The sequence below is a fragment of the Trichechus manatus genome, unplaced genomic scaffold (assembly GCF_000243295.1).
Source record: "Trichechus manatus latirostris isolate Lorelei unplaced genomic scaffold, TriManLat1.0 scaffold00089, whole genome shotgun sequence".
In the NCBI taxonomy this organism is placed as follows: domain Eukaryota; kingdom Metazoa; phylum Chordata; class Mammalia; order Sirenia; family Trichechidae; genus Trichechus; species Trichechus manatus.
The window spans coordinates 11,477,709-11,492,233 of record NW_004444025.1 but is presented as its reverse complement, the minus strand read 5'-3'; the positions used below and the strand labels follow the sequence as shown (position 1 = coordinate 11,492,233).

General features: G+C 39.8%; 1 protein-coding gene across 1 annotated transcript in view; it reads left to right on the top strand.

Moving 5' to 3' along the window:
• The first annotated feature begins 8,569 nt into the window (after positions 1–8,569).
• LOC105756594 (putative olfactory receptor 14L1) overlaps positions 8,570–14,525 on the top strand; it is a 13,325-nt gene continuing 7,369 nt past the window's right edge. The window contains exon 1 of the mRNA XM_012557190.2: positions 8,570–8,653. Coding sequence (XP_012412644.2) covers positions 8,570–8,653 — 84 coding nt within the window. The remainder of the gene's footprint in view (positions 8,654–14,525) is intronic.

Genomic DNA, 14,525 nt, shown 5'->3' with positions numbered 1-14,525 from the left:
CACTTCCTGACAACCAGATATAAAGGTAGTTCTTCAAAACCATAGCAAACTGAAAAGAAATATTAAAAGGAGTCAGTCTTTCAGACGAGTTGTGGAATGACATCAAGGACATTATACATGAAGAAAGCAAGAGGTCATTAAAAAGACAAGAAAGAAAGAAATGACCAAAATGGATGTCAGAAGAGTCTCTTAAACTTGCTTTTGAATGTTGAGTAGCTAAAGCAAAAGGAAGAAATGATGAAGTAAAAGAAGTGAACAAAAGGTTTCAAAGGGCAGCTAAGAAGACAGAATAAAGTATTATAATGACATGTGTAAAGAGCTGGAGGTAGAAGACCAAAAGGGAGAACACATCCGGCATTCCTCAAGCTGAAAGAACTGAAGAAAAAATTCAAGCCTAGAGTTGCAATAGTGAAGGATTCTGTGGGGAAAATATTAAACAATGCAGGAAGCATCAAAAGAAGATGGAAGGAATACACAGAGTCATTATTCTAAAAAAGAATTGGTCAACGTTCAACCATTTTAAGAGGTAGCATATGATCAGGAACTGATGGTACTGAAGGAAGAAATCCAAGCTGCACTGCAGGCTTTGGGGAAAAACAAGGCTCCAGGAATTGACAGAATATCAATTGAGATGTTTCGACAAACGGATACAGCACTGGAACAGCTCACTCGTCTATGCCATGAAATCTGGCCAATTGACTGGAAGAGATCCATAGTTATGTCTGTTCCCAAGAAAGGTGATCCAACTGAATGTGGAAATTATCAAACAATATCATTAATATCACAAACAAGTAAAATTTTGCTAAAGATCATTCAAAAGCGGCTGCAGCAGTATGTTGACAGGGAACTGCCAGAAATTCAGGCTGGATTCAGAAGAAGGCTGGGAACCAGAGATATCATTGCTGATGTCAGATGGATCCTGGCTGAAAGCAGAGAATACTAGAAAGATGTTTACCTGTGTTTTATTAACTATGCAAAGGCATTCGATTATGTGGATTATAACAAATTATGGATAACATTGTGAAGAATGGGAATTCCAAAACACTTAATTGTACTCATGAGGAACCTGTACACAGATTAAGAGGCAGTTGTTCGGACAGAACAAGGGGATACTGTGTAGTTTAAAGTCAGGAAAGGTGTGTGTCAGAGTTGCATCCTTTCACCATACCTATTCAATCTGAATGCTCAGCAAATAATTCAAGAAACTGAACTATATGAAGAAGAAAGGGGCATCATGATTGGAGGAAGACTCATTAACAACCTGCAATACGCAGATGACACAACTTTGCTTGCGGAAAGTGAAGAGGACTTGAAGCACTTGGTGAAGATCAAGGACCACAGCCTTCAGTATGGATTACACCTCAACATAAAGAAAACAAAAATTCTCACAACTGGACCAATAAGCAACATCATGATAAATGGAGAAAAGATTGAAGTTGTCAAAGATTTCATTTTACTTGGATCCACAATCAACACCCATGGAAGCAGCAGTCAGGAAATCAAAACATGCATTGCACTGGGAAAATCTGCTGCAAAAGACCTCTTTAAAGTGTTGGAAAGCAAAGGTGTCACCTTGAAGACTAAGGTGCACCTGACCCAAGCCATGGGATTTTAAATCGCATCATATGCATGCTAAAGCTGGACAATGAATAAGGAAGACTGAAGAAGAATTGACGCCTTTGAATTGTGGTGTTGGCAAAAAATATTGAATATACCATAGACTGCCAAAAGAAGGAACAAATCTGTCTTGGAAGAAGTACAACCAGAATGCTCCTTAGAAGGAAGAATGGGGAGACTATGTCTTACATACTTTGGACATGTTGTCAGGAGGGATCAGTCCCTGGAGAAGGACATCATGCTTGGTAAAGTACAGGGTCAGTGAATCAGAGGAAGCCCCTCACAGAGATGGACTGACACAGTGGCTGCAACAATGGTCTCAAGCATAACAACAATTGTGAGCACGGCACAGGACCAGGCAGTGTCTCTTTCTGTGGTGCATAGAGTTGCTATGAGTCGGAACCAACTTGATGGCACCTAACAACAACAACAACAGTCCTTCAGTTAGAGAATAAAAGACATCAGACAACAGCTGGAGTGTAAGACACAGGACCGGATCAGCAAGATACCAACCTAGGTAAAGAAATTTCAATAACTCTCAATAATAAAGCAAAGCTAAAGAATTAAAGCAGGGAAACAGAGATATCAATCTGTAAATGATGATAATATCCAAACAATAAAAGGAGGAATAAATAGTATAGGTATAAAACTTTCAAACGGGGAGTAATTCAAGGCAATATCAAGTAATAAAAGACTGGTTCAAACTTTGGAAGATAACGGTAAATTTCAAAGTAACCCGAAAGAAAGTTAACAAACCTACTCATCAGAAAAAAAAAAGAAGAAAAATATAAAGTCTCAGTAAACACAAAATCTATAATAATGAAAGAAAAGATAATCTAACAAGCAAAGGGAACTAAGCACAGGAAAGTAAGAGGAACAAAGAAAATGTCAGCACAAAAAAAAATGTACACACAACAATATAACAGCAATACACTCATACCTGTTGATAATCACGCTGAATGTGAATATCTTAAATGCACCTGTAAAGAGTAGACAGAGGCAGAATGGATAAAATAGCACAACCTATCAATATGCTGTCTGCATGAGACACACCTTAGACACAAAAACATAAATATATTAAAAATCAAAGGATGGAAAAAATATATATCAAGCAAAGAGTAACCAAAAAAGGGCAGGAGTGGCAATACTAATCTCAGATAAAATAGACTTTAAATCAAAATCAACCATAAAACACAAGAAGGATATTATATAATGATTAAAGGGACAATTCACTGAGAAGACATGACCATAATAAATATCTATGCACCCGATGGCAGGGCTCCAAAATACATAAAACAAAATTTAACAGCACTGAAAAAAGAGATAGATAGTTCCACAATAATAGTAGGAAACTTCAACATACCATTCTCAGTAAAGGACAGACCATCTAGAAAGAAGGTCAACAAAGATACGGACTATCTAAAGGCCAAAATCAACCAACTTGATCTCATGGAGATATATAGGACACTCCACCGAACAACAGCAAAGTATACATCCTTTTCCAATGCACATGGAACATTCTTCAGAATAGATCATATTTTAGGTCACAAAGCAAACGTCAATAAAATTCGAAACACTGAAAGAATTTTCTCTTATCACAATGCCATAAAAGTAGAAATCAATCACAAGAAGAGCGAGGAAAAAAAAAATCAAATAAATGCAAACTGAACAACAGCTTGATTAAAAACAACTGGGTAATAGAAGAAATCAAAGAGTGAATTAAAAAAAATCCTATAATTAAATGAAAATGAAAACACATCATACCAAAACCTGTGGGACACAGCAAAGGCAGTGCTCAGAAGTCAATTTTTAGCAATAAATGCACACATTAGAAAAGAAATATGGGCCACAATCTAAACTTAAGCCCTGCAACTTGAACAAATAGAAAGAGAAACAGCAAAAGAAGCTCACAGATACAAGAAGAAAGGCAATAACAAATACTAGAGCAGAAATAAATGAAATGGAGAACAGAAAAACAATAGAAACAATCAAGACCAAAGGTTGGTTCTTTGAAAAGATCAGCAAAATCGACAAACCACTAGCCAAGCTGACTAAAGAAAAACAGGAGGGGAAGCAAATAACCCACAAAAGAAATGAGACAAGGGGCATCACAACAGAATCAACTGAAATAAAAAGGATCATAACAGAATATTACAAAAAATTGTACTCCAACAAATTTGAGAAACTAGAGGAAGTGGACAAATTTCTAGAAACACACTACCTACCTACACTAGCACAAACTGAGATAGAAAATCTGAACAGAAGAGATTGAAGAGGTAACAAAAAAAACTCCCAACAAGAAAAAAAGCCTGGGCCCGGATGGCTTTACTGGAGAATTCTATCAAACATTCAGAGAAGAGCTCACACCAATACTACTCAAACTATTTCAGAGCATATAAAAGGAAAGAATATTCCCCAATTCATTCTATGAATCCAGCATAACCCTGATACCAAAGCCAGGTGAAGACACCACAAACAAAGAAAATTACAGGCCAGTGTCCCTCTTGAATATAGATGCAAAAATTCTCAACAAAATTCTAGTCAATAGAATTCAGCATCATATCAAAAAGTAATACACCATGACCAAGTGGATTCATACTAGGTATGCAGGAATGGTTCAATGTTAGAAAATCAATCAATGTAATCCACTATATAAATAGAACAAAATAAAATAATTACATGATCATCTTAATCAATACAGAAAAGGCATTTGATAAAGTCCAACACCCATTCTTGATAACAACTCTCAATAAAAGAGAAATAGAAGGTAAATTCCTCAACATAATAAAGGGCATCTACACAAAACTAACAGCCAACATCATTCTCTGTGAAGAACAACTGAAAGCATTCTCCTTGAGAATGGGAACAAGACAAGGATGCCCTTTAGCACCACTCCTATTTCACACTGTGTGCTGGAAGTCCTTTATAGAGCCATAAGGCAAGAAAAAGAAAATAAAGGACATCCAAATACGAAAGAAAGAAATAAAATTATCCCTATTTGCAGATGATATGATCGTATACATAGAGAACCCCAAAGTTTTCATAAGAAAACTGCTAGAGCTAACAGAAAGATTCAGTATAGAAGTAAGATACAAGATTAACATACAAAAATCAATTGGATTCCTATAGACCAACAAAGAGAACTTCAAAAAAGGAAATCAGTAAAATAATACCATTTATAATAGCTGCTAAAATGATTAAATACTTTGGAATAAATCTAACCAGGGATGTAAAGAAAACTACAAAACACTATTACAAGAAACCAAAAGAGACCTACATTAATGGACTAGTGCTATTTGAAGACACTTGCCTGAAATATACTTGGAAGTTTCACCAATCAGTGTTCTTGGGGACTATGTCCTTGCAGATTTCAAAGAAAAGAGAGAGAGAGAATGAGATCAATTACATCTTTGGCTTTTGTCCAGATTTTTTATATTAATTAGAAGAGGTATAATATTCTTTTAGAAATTGACTGTTATTGTTGGCTGCTGTCTTGTTGGCCCCTGACTGATGGTGACCCCATGTGTTACAGTACAGGATTTTCTTGGCTGTAATCTTTACAGAACCAAATAGCCAGGACTTTCTTCTGCAGAACCTCTGGGTGAGTTTGAACCACCAACCTTTGATTTAGAAGCAGATCACAAACAATTTGTGCCACACATGCTCCCTAAGAAATGTATTAGGACAGTGTTTGTTTTGAGACTGACTTCTTTCACTTACGTTTTCAAGATTATTCCACATTATAGCATATGATCATTACTTCATTCCTTTTATTTATTAACAAGTACTATTCCATTGTATGACTGTACCACAATTTTTTTATCCATTTTTCACATTCTGTTTTTTTTCCCCTTTGTGGCTATTATGAATAATCCTGCTACAAACACTGCTATACAAGTATTTGTGCAGATACACCCTTTCATTTCTCTTGGACTCATAACTAGCAGTGGAATTGCTGGACCATTTGGTAATTCTATGTTTAACGTATTAAGCAACCACCAAACTACTTTTCACAGAAGCTTCATCTTTTTAAAGTCACGCCAACAATATACAAGGATTCTAATTTCTCCGTATCCTTACCAAAGAGTACAGCCAAGAAAATCCTATGGAGCTATTCTACTCTGAAACACACGGGGTGGCCGCAAATTGGGTACTGACTCAACAACAACCAACAACAACAACCGTACGTTGAATTCTTATTTTGTTCCAAAGCTTATATATTAATTACATTTATTTCTTTTTATTATATTCTATGGTTCTTCACATTGTTATTCGAAGTTTACAAGATAATCATCATATAATGCAAGTAACCAATTAGCAAAATATTATTCAACCAATAAATATAACAGTCCACTTGAAATCTAGGACTGTCAGAATATGAAATATACTTTCTATTCTAACACACTGACTTCAACAGTCATCACATTAAAATTGTAAGATATCATTATTCCTTATTTTTTTCTATGAAGAGAAAATGCAGTTTCAGAAATATTAATTAAAGTTGGCAACCACCATATCTTAATGTCTTTTAGAAGGTATCAGAAGTGTTTTGCAAACTATCAAGTGACCTAAACAGATGTGAAAATTTTACCTATATTTATTAATTAGGCACCAGAATGTCTTAGGGTGGGTTCTCCAGAGAAGCAAAACCAGTACAGCATATATGTATAGAGAGATTTATATACAGGAAATTGCTCATTAGGTTGTAGAGACTAGAAAATTCCAAGTTCGTGGGTCAGGCTGGAGGCTTCATCTGATTCACATAGCTGCAGGTGCTAGTGAGTACAAGATCAGAAGATCAGATAGGAGGCCTCTGGCTCATAGGCTGTGGAGGCTGACAAATTCCAAGGTAATGCCAGGTAAGACAGCAGGTAAGCTGCTAGCTCAAGTCCCAAGAACTGGAGGTCAGATGAACAGGAGCCAGCTGCAGGATCCAGAGCAAGCAAAAGGCAGCCGGCCTTGCCAGAAAGTCCACCTATATGCAGTCCACACCCTCAAGGAAACCTCCTTTCACCTGATTGGCTGCACACAACAGATCTCATCATGGAGGTGATAACATTGTATCAGATCTCATCATGGAGATGATTACATCATTAAAAAGCTGCCAAACTACATCATAACTACCAAACCACTGGGGATCATGGCCCAGCCAAGTTGACACACAACCTTAATGATCACAGTTCCCCCTTGTCAACTTGGCACTTGTACACATCTCCTTAAACTATACATAATCTCTGAATAAAGAGAATTATAAAGTCATACTTGCACCTAACATGATACAACTAACATGTGTACAACTGAAAATGCTCTAGCCCTGTTTACATCTTATACTTGATAAGTCAAGGAAACAAAAATAAGTGATGCACACTGTCTTAGTCATCTAGTGCCACTCTAACAAAAATACCGCAAGTGGATGGCTCCAACAAAGAGAAATTTATTCTCTCAGAGTCTAGTAGGCTAGAAGTCCAAATTCAGGGCATCAGCTCCAGGGGAAGGCTTTCTCTGTTGGCTCTGCAGCAAGGTCCTTGTCATCAATCCTCCCCTGGACTAGGAGCTTCTCCGCGCAGGAACCCCAGGTCCAAAGGATGCACTGTGTTCCCGGCACTGCTCTCTTGGTGGTATGAGGTCCCCACTCTCTGCTTACTTTCCTTTCCTTTCATCTCTTGTAAAATAAAAGGTAGTGCAGGCCACACTCCAGGGAAACTCTCTTCACATTGGATCGGGGATGTGAACTTAGTAACGGTGTTACAATCCCACCCTAATCCTCTTTAACGTAAAATTACAATCACGAAATGGAGGACAATTACACAGTACTGGGAATCATGGCTTTACCAAGTTGACACATATTTTTGAGGGACACAATTCAATCTATGATACCCACATACAAAGAAGAAATACTCATAACAATTACAGTCCTCGTTTCTGCAACTGGTCACGTGGTCATAACTGGTATTTAGAACTTCCACCACCCATTCCATATTCCCTTTGTCCTCAGCAAGCGCCTCCGCTGGTCATGGTTCTTTGCCACATGGGGTGACCCAAACCTTCATTTCTGAAGGGTCTGGGCCATTAGTAGACATGTCAGAATTGAAGTTCCTGTAGTTTTCCAATTACTTTTAATCACAGAACATGGGATCTGCTGCATTCCAGACCTACTCTTCTTTACCTCCATTATGTAATATCAATCCAATTTCCTCTTGGTAATCAGGATCAGTCACACCAGCCAATGTGGTAACTCCCTTTTTTGCTTGTTGATCCAGAGGCATAAGGAGCCCAAAGTGGCTAGGTGTCATTCTTAACTTCCAGATCAATGGAATCAGTGATGTGTCTCCTAAAGGAAGCATTCCTTCCTTTAGAAATAAGTCCTCTAGACCTGCAGAGCATAGGTCACGAGGACAGGAAGTAAAAATTTTGTGAGTGGGTCACTAAAGGTAATTGTAAGTCGTGTCACTCCCATTTCCACTCCATGATTCTTGGATCCATGAATCTTGGCTATGGGAAAAACAGCACCATATATTGGATGCTGGTTTAGAACATGCACAGCCTCCTGGAGAATATTGCCCCAACCTGCAAGGTATTGCCCCCTAGCTGGCACTGTAACTGTGTCTTTAGAAGGTCATTCCATCATTATATCAAGCCAGCTCCTTCAGGATGATGGGAAACATGGTAAGACCAGTGAATTCCATGAGTATGGACCCATTGCCACACTTCATTTGCTGTGAAGTGAGTCACTTGATCCAAGGCAATGCTGTGTGGAATTCCATGATGGTGGATAAGGCATTTTGTAAGTACATGGATGGTAATTTTGGCAGAAGCATTTCATGCATGGAAGGCAAATTCACACTGAGAGTAAATGTCTATTTCAGTAAGAACAAAACCCTGTCCTTTCCATGATGGAGGCAGTCCAATGTAATCAACCTGCCACCAGGTTGCTGGCTGACTGCCTCAAGAAATGGTCCTATATCGGGAACTCAGTGTTGCTTTCCGCTGCTGGCAGACTGGGCACTCAGCAGTGGCTGTAGGCAAGTTGGTCTTGGTAAACGGAAGTCCATGTTGCTGATCCATGCATAACTTCCATCCCTGCCACCATGGCCACTTTGTTCATGAGCCCATTAAACAATGACAGGAGTGGCTGGGAAAAGAGGGTGACTGATTTCCACAGAATGCATCGTTCTATCCACTTGATTGTTAAAATCCTCCTCTGCTGAAGTCACTCTTTGGTGAGCATTCATGAGACACAAATATATTCACTTCTTTGGCCCATTTAGAGCGGTCCATCCCCATACCTCTTCTCCATATCTCCTTGTCTCCGATCATGTTCCTTCTAAATCCTTGACCATTCAGCCAAACCATTGACCACAACCCATGAATGGGTATACAGTCCCACATCTGGCCATTTCTCCGTCCAAGTAAAGTGAGCAACCAGGTGCACTGCTTTGCACTGCTTGAAGTTCTGCCCATTGGGAGGATTTCCCTTCACCACTGTCCTTCAGGGAGGTCCCATAAAGGGGCTGTAGTGCTGCCACTATCCACTTTTGATTGGTGTCTGCATATTGCGCAAAACCATGTGTAAACCAGGCATGAGTTTTTTCTTCCTCAGTCAACTGATCATAAGGAATTCCCCATGCAGCCATAGGTGCAGACAGGGAAATAGAAAGTAACGTGACAAGAGTAGAGATCATGGGCATTTGGGCCACTTCCTCATGTGACTCACTTGTGCCTTCAGTTCTTGCTCGGGCCCAATCTTGTATATACCACTTTCATTTAATGATGGAGTGCTGGTGTGCACATTCAAAATCATGGTTCTGTGGGTCAGATAATACCTAGTTCATAATGGGCAGCTCAGGCCATATGATGACTTGGTGGCCCATGGTTAAGCATTCAGCCTCTACTAAGGCCCAGTAACAAGCCAAAAGCTATTTCTCAAAAGGAAAGCAGTTATCTGCATAGGATGGCAGAGCTTTGCCCCCAGATCCTAAGAGTCTGTGCTGGCTGTGATTCCCCAGTAGGGGCCTGTCAAAGGCTCCAAACCGTGTCTCTATCTGCCACAGACACTTAAAGCACCATTGGATCAGAAGGATCATATGGCCCAAGTGGCAGAGCCGCTTGCATGGCAGGCTGAACCTATTGCAAATCTTTCTCCTGAACTGAGCCCAACTCAAAACTAGAAGCTTTTCAAGTCACTTGATAAATAGGCCACAGTAGCACACCCAAATGAGGGATATGTTGCCTCCAAAATCCACAGAGGTTCACTAGGCATAGTGCCTCCTTTTTAGTTGTGGAAGAGGCCAGGTGCAATAACTTATCCTCCACTATAGAAGGAGTATCTCAACATGCCCCACACCACTGGACCCCTAGAAATTTCACTGAGGTAGAAGGCGCCTGAATTTTGGTCGGATTAATATTCCACCCTCTAGCATGCAAATGTTTACCAGTAAGTCAAGAGTCACTGACATCTCTTCCTTACTAGGTCCTATCAGCACAATATTGTCAATATAATGGACCAGCATGACTTCTCGTGGAAGAGAAAGGCAATCAAGTTCCCTGAGGACTAAATTATGACATAGGGCTGGAGAGTTGTTATACCTTTGAGGTAGGAAAGCGAAGGTGTATTTTTGGCCTAGCCAGCTGCAGGCAAACTGCTTCTGGTTGTCCTTCAAAACAGGTATAGAGAATAAGGTGTTAGGCAGATCAATAGCTGTATATCAGGTACTAGGAGATTTATTAATTTGCTCAAGCAATGAAACTGTATCTGGAACAGTAGCTGCAATTGGAGTCACCACCTAGTTAAGTTTTCAAAAATCCACTGTCATTCTCAAGATCCATCTGCTTTTGCATAGGCCAAATAGGCAAGTTGAATGGGGATGGGGTGGGAACAATCACCCCTGCATCCTTCAAGTCCTTGATGGTGGCAGTAATCTCTGCAATCCCTCTAGGAATGTGGTATTACCTTTGCTTTAGTATTTTCCTAGTAGGGGCAGTTCTAATGGCTTCCACTTGGCTTTTCCTACTATAATAACCCTTACTTTATTTGTCAGGGATCCAATGTGGGGGTTCTGCAAGTTGCTGAGTACATATATTCCAATTATGCATTCTGGAACTGGGGAAATCACTACAGGATGAGTTCATAGACCTACTGGATCGACAGCGAGATGGACATGAGCTAAGACTCCATTAATAACCTGACCTCCATATGCCTCCACTCTGACTGGTGGGCCACAGTGACATTTTGTGTCTCCTGCAATTAGCGTCAATTCAGAGTCAGTATCCAGGACTTCCCAAAAAGTCTGATTACTTCCCTTTCCCCAGTGAACAGTCACTCTTGTAAAAGGCCATATACCCCTTTCGATAAGGCTGGGAGAAAGATTAACATAAATTTTTGACAGTTTAGTAGGGCCCTTCCTCAAGGGGATGCAGCCTCCCCTTCATTCAAGGGGTTGTGGGTGTGTAAACTGGCTTAAGTCTGGAAATTGATTGAGGGCCTGTCTCTACTTTGGCTATTCGAATTAGACTGCCATTCACTTGACCTAGAATTCTTCTGCTTGTACAGATTAAGTAAATATTTAGGAGATTTCCTATCTATTTTACTCCTAGGGACACCATAACTAAGTAGTTAATGCCATAAGTCCATACTAGTCAGACTATTCTGATAACTGCTTTGACTCTGCTGTCCAGTATGATAACCATGCCTACCTTGTCTTTGTTCACTGAGTGAGACCACTTGGCCCCTACTACCACAGGGTCCAATCAACCCTATTGTATTTCGGTGTCTTAATCCATTTAGGGCAGTTCCCACTGTCAAATCTGACTTACATAAAATAGCAATCACAGCAGTCTTCAAGAATGCTGGGGCTCCCTTCACAAACTTGTTCCTCACCATTGTGATAAAGGATGTGCCCTCTGGGTAGTCCATGTGTGGATCTGTGGATCTAACCTGATAAATCTACTCTAATATGCCAATTTCCCTAAGTCTTTGGATATCTTCTTCTAAAGTATAACAGGGAGGTCTGGTACTTCAACTTGATTTAATGCAGGTCACTGCGTAATCCATGCTTCAGCAACCCAACCAAATAAGCTATTAGATCCTTTCCTAACTTCTTGAGCTGAAACACTGAATGAAGAATCTGTGCTTTCTGGGCCCATATCAGTAAACTCAGACTGATACATCTTTAAGTTCGTTGCACCAATATCCCACACCCTTAATAGCCACATATATTCCCCAGGTTTCTGCCTGTACGTATTAGAAAAGTCAAGCAGTTATTTTGGACTGTAGCATACCTCCTCCTGGGCCACCCTATCTACTTCACCTTTTGAGGCTCACTGGGACTTAATTCTGTGGAACCCTGGTGGCTCAGTAGTTAAGAGCTCATCTGCTTACCAAAAGGTCAGCAGTTCCAATCTACCAGCTGCTCCTTGGAAACCATATGGGGTGGTTCTACTCTGTCCTATAGGGTTGCTGTAAGTCAGAATTGACTCGACAGCAAGGGGTTTGGGTTTGTTTTTTGGGAGACTTAAGTCTAGTTGTAGGTCTAGAAGCCAAAATGGGTGTTGGGAATATGTTTTGAGAACATTCAACATTGTCTCGTAAGGCATCTTCCTCAGGCTACGTCCCAGGCAGTGACTCAGACAAAGGCTCTTCAGACACAGCTGTTTTAACTCATCATATGGCCATGGAGTTGCTAATGGTTTTACTGGAGAGGGTGGTTTAGCAGACAAAGATGAAGTAATTTCTTCAGATGGGAATGAATGGGCTGGTTCTGTTGGTAGAAGTGATTCAATGGAATTTAGGAGCTTAGTGTCCCCAGCTTCCTGTTTATCAGCCTATATATCCCCATTCCAAGTTTCGGGGTTCCATTTCTTCCCAATCAATGCCCTCACTTTAACCTCGGACACCAGTCGAGGTTGGAAATTGAGTTGGCATTGTAATTCAGCCACTCTTAACAATAAGTCTCTGGGTTTGGTTTTCGGTCATACTCACTCTGTTGCTACAAGAAATAAGGCTTTCTTTAAAGGCAAAAGTGGAAACTTTGAGGTCATTTATGCAGTTCTTGAGCTTTGACTCTGAAGTTCTGAGTTCATCTCTTTCTTTCACCACCTTGTCTAGTGAAGGTAGGACCAATCAACCAGCTTTCTTATACTTCTCATTATGACAAAAGTGTAGAAAGGTATCAAACATGTGATCACCCAGAGCCTCATCTCTTACCAATACCTGATCTATTGGTGGTGATAGTGTACATGTTTCTATTGCCACCTCATGTCCTGGTTTAGCAGTGCTTTCTTTACTACTTACTGCAAGCAGAGTCATTAACATTTTTAAGACTAACAAGACTTGAGAACCAATTGTTCCTTACAATTTTGTTTCTCTAGAAATACTGTTGGTGCCAAATGTCTTAGGCTGGGTTCTCTAAAGAAGCAAAACCAGTGCAGCACGTAAATAAATATAGAGATTTTTATACAGGAAATGGCTCATGTGGGTGTAGAAGCTGGAGAGTCCCAAATTCGTGAGTCAGGCTGGAGGCTTCTCCTGACTCAGGTAGCTGCAGGTGCTGGTGAATCCAAGATTGGAAGGTCAGATAGCTAGCCTCTGGCTCACAGGGTGTGGAGGCTGATGAATCCCAAGATCAGCAGGTAAGACAGCAGGTAAGCTGCTAGATCAAATCCCAAGAACCAGAGGTCAGATGAACAGGAGCCAGCTGCAGGATCCAGAGTGAGCAAAAGTCAGAGAGCTTTACCAGAAAGTCCACCTATATTGAATGCAGGCCATGGCCTAAAGGAAACTCCCTTTCAACTGATTGGCTGCTCACAACAGATCTCATCATGGAGGTGATCACATTATATCAGACCTCATCATGGAGGTGATTACATCATTAGAAAGTTGCCAAACTACGTGATAACTGCCAAACCACTGAGGATCACGGTCCAACCTTAACCATCACAAGAATAAAACTGTTTTTCCTTTGTTACAGATTTGCCCTCAGTTCTGAGTCTTGTTTTGACTTTTTTCTTTTTTTTTTCTGGTAGTTGCTGACTCCAGTTCTCAAATCCATTATTTACAGTCTGAAAAACAAGGATGCAAAAGTGGCTTGGAGGAACAGACTAGAACTGCCCCATAGAATTTCCAAGGCTGTAAGTCTTTATGGAAGCAGATTGCCATATCTTTCTGTCGTGGAGCAGCTGGTGTGTTTGAACCACTGACCTTTTTTTAGAAGCCCAGTGCTTAACCACTACATCAGTGGGGCTCCTTGTGAATACATTTAAACTAAACTAAATATTTTTTAGTTTAGAGAGATTCCTTGATTCTCAGGCACTTTTTATTTATTCTCACTTTTCTGAACTCAAAATATGCTTATGGTGAACAGAACCTCACAATCATTGTGTTGACATTGTCTATTCATGGACAGACATCAAAGGCACTAACATCAAACTTGAATAACAGGTGTTAATACCTGCGAAGAAAACACTAGTGCCAAAGGCAGGATGCTCTTAACTCCAAAGGACGAAATGATTGTGAGTAGGGGCTGAAACAGATAGATTTATCAACTTTAAGGAAGAAGAGGCCCATAAAAGACACTCTGCTAATTATACAGCCAGCTTACAGATCATCACCAATAGACCTCAGTTCTTTCATTGTAACTTTTTGAAAATGTTGTGTCTCCAATACTCCTTCTGGCACAGTAAGTGATTTCTCTGTAAAATACATTTATTAACAAATTTAAAAATTATTTAGATGCGTCATCAGAGTGAAGAATATTTAATAGTAACTAAAACTATTTATTTCATTTATTTTCCTTTCTACACATTTACAAGAGTAATGGAATTTTTTTTCCGTAAGAAAGCCTTAAATTTCTCTTTAAATGAGTGTAAACTAAAAATTATACAAGTATTATTTTTCTTTACATTGTATTTTA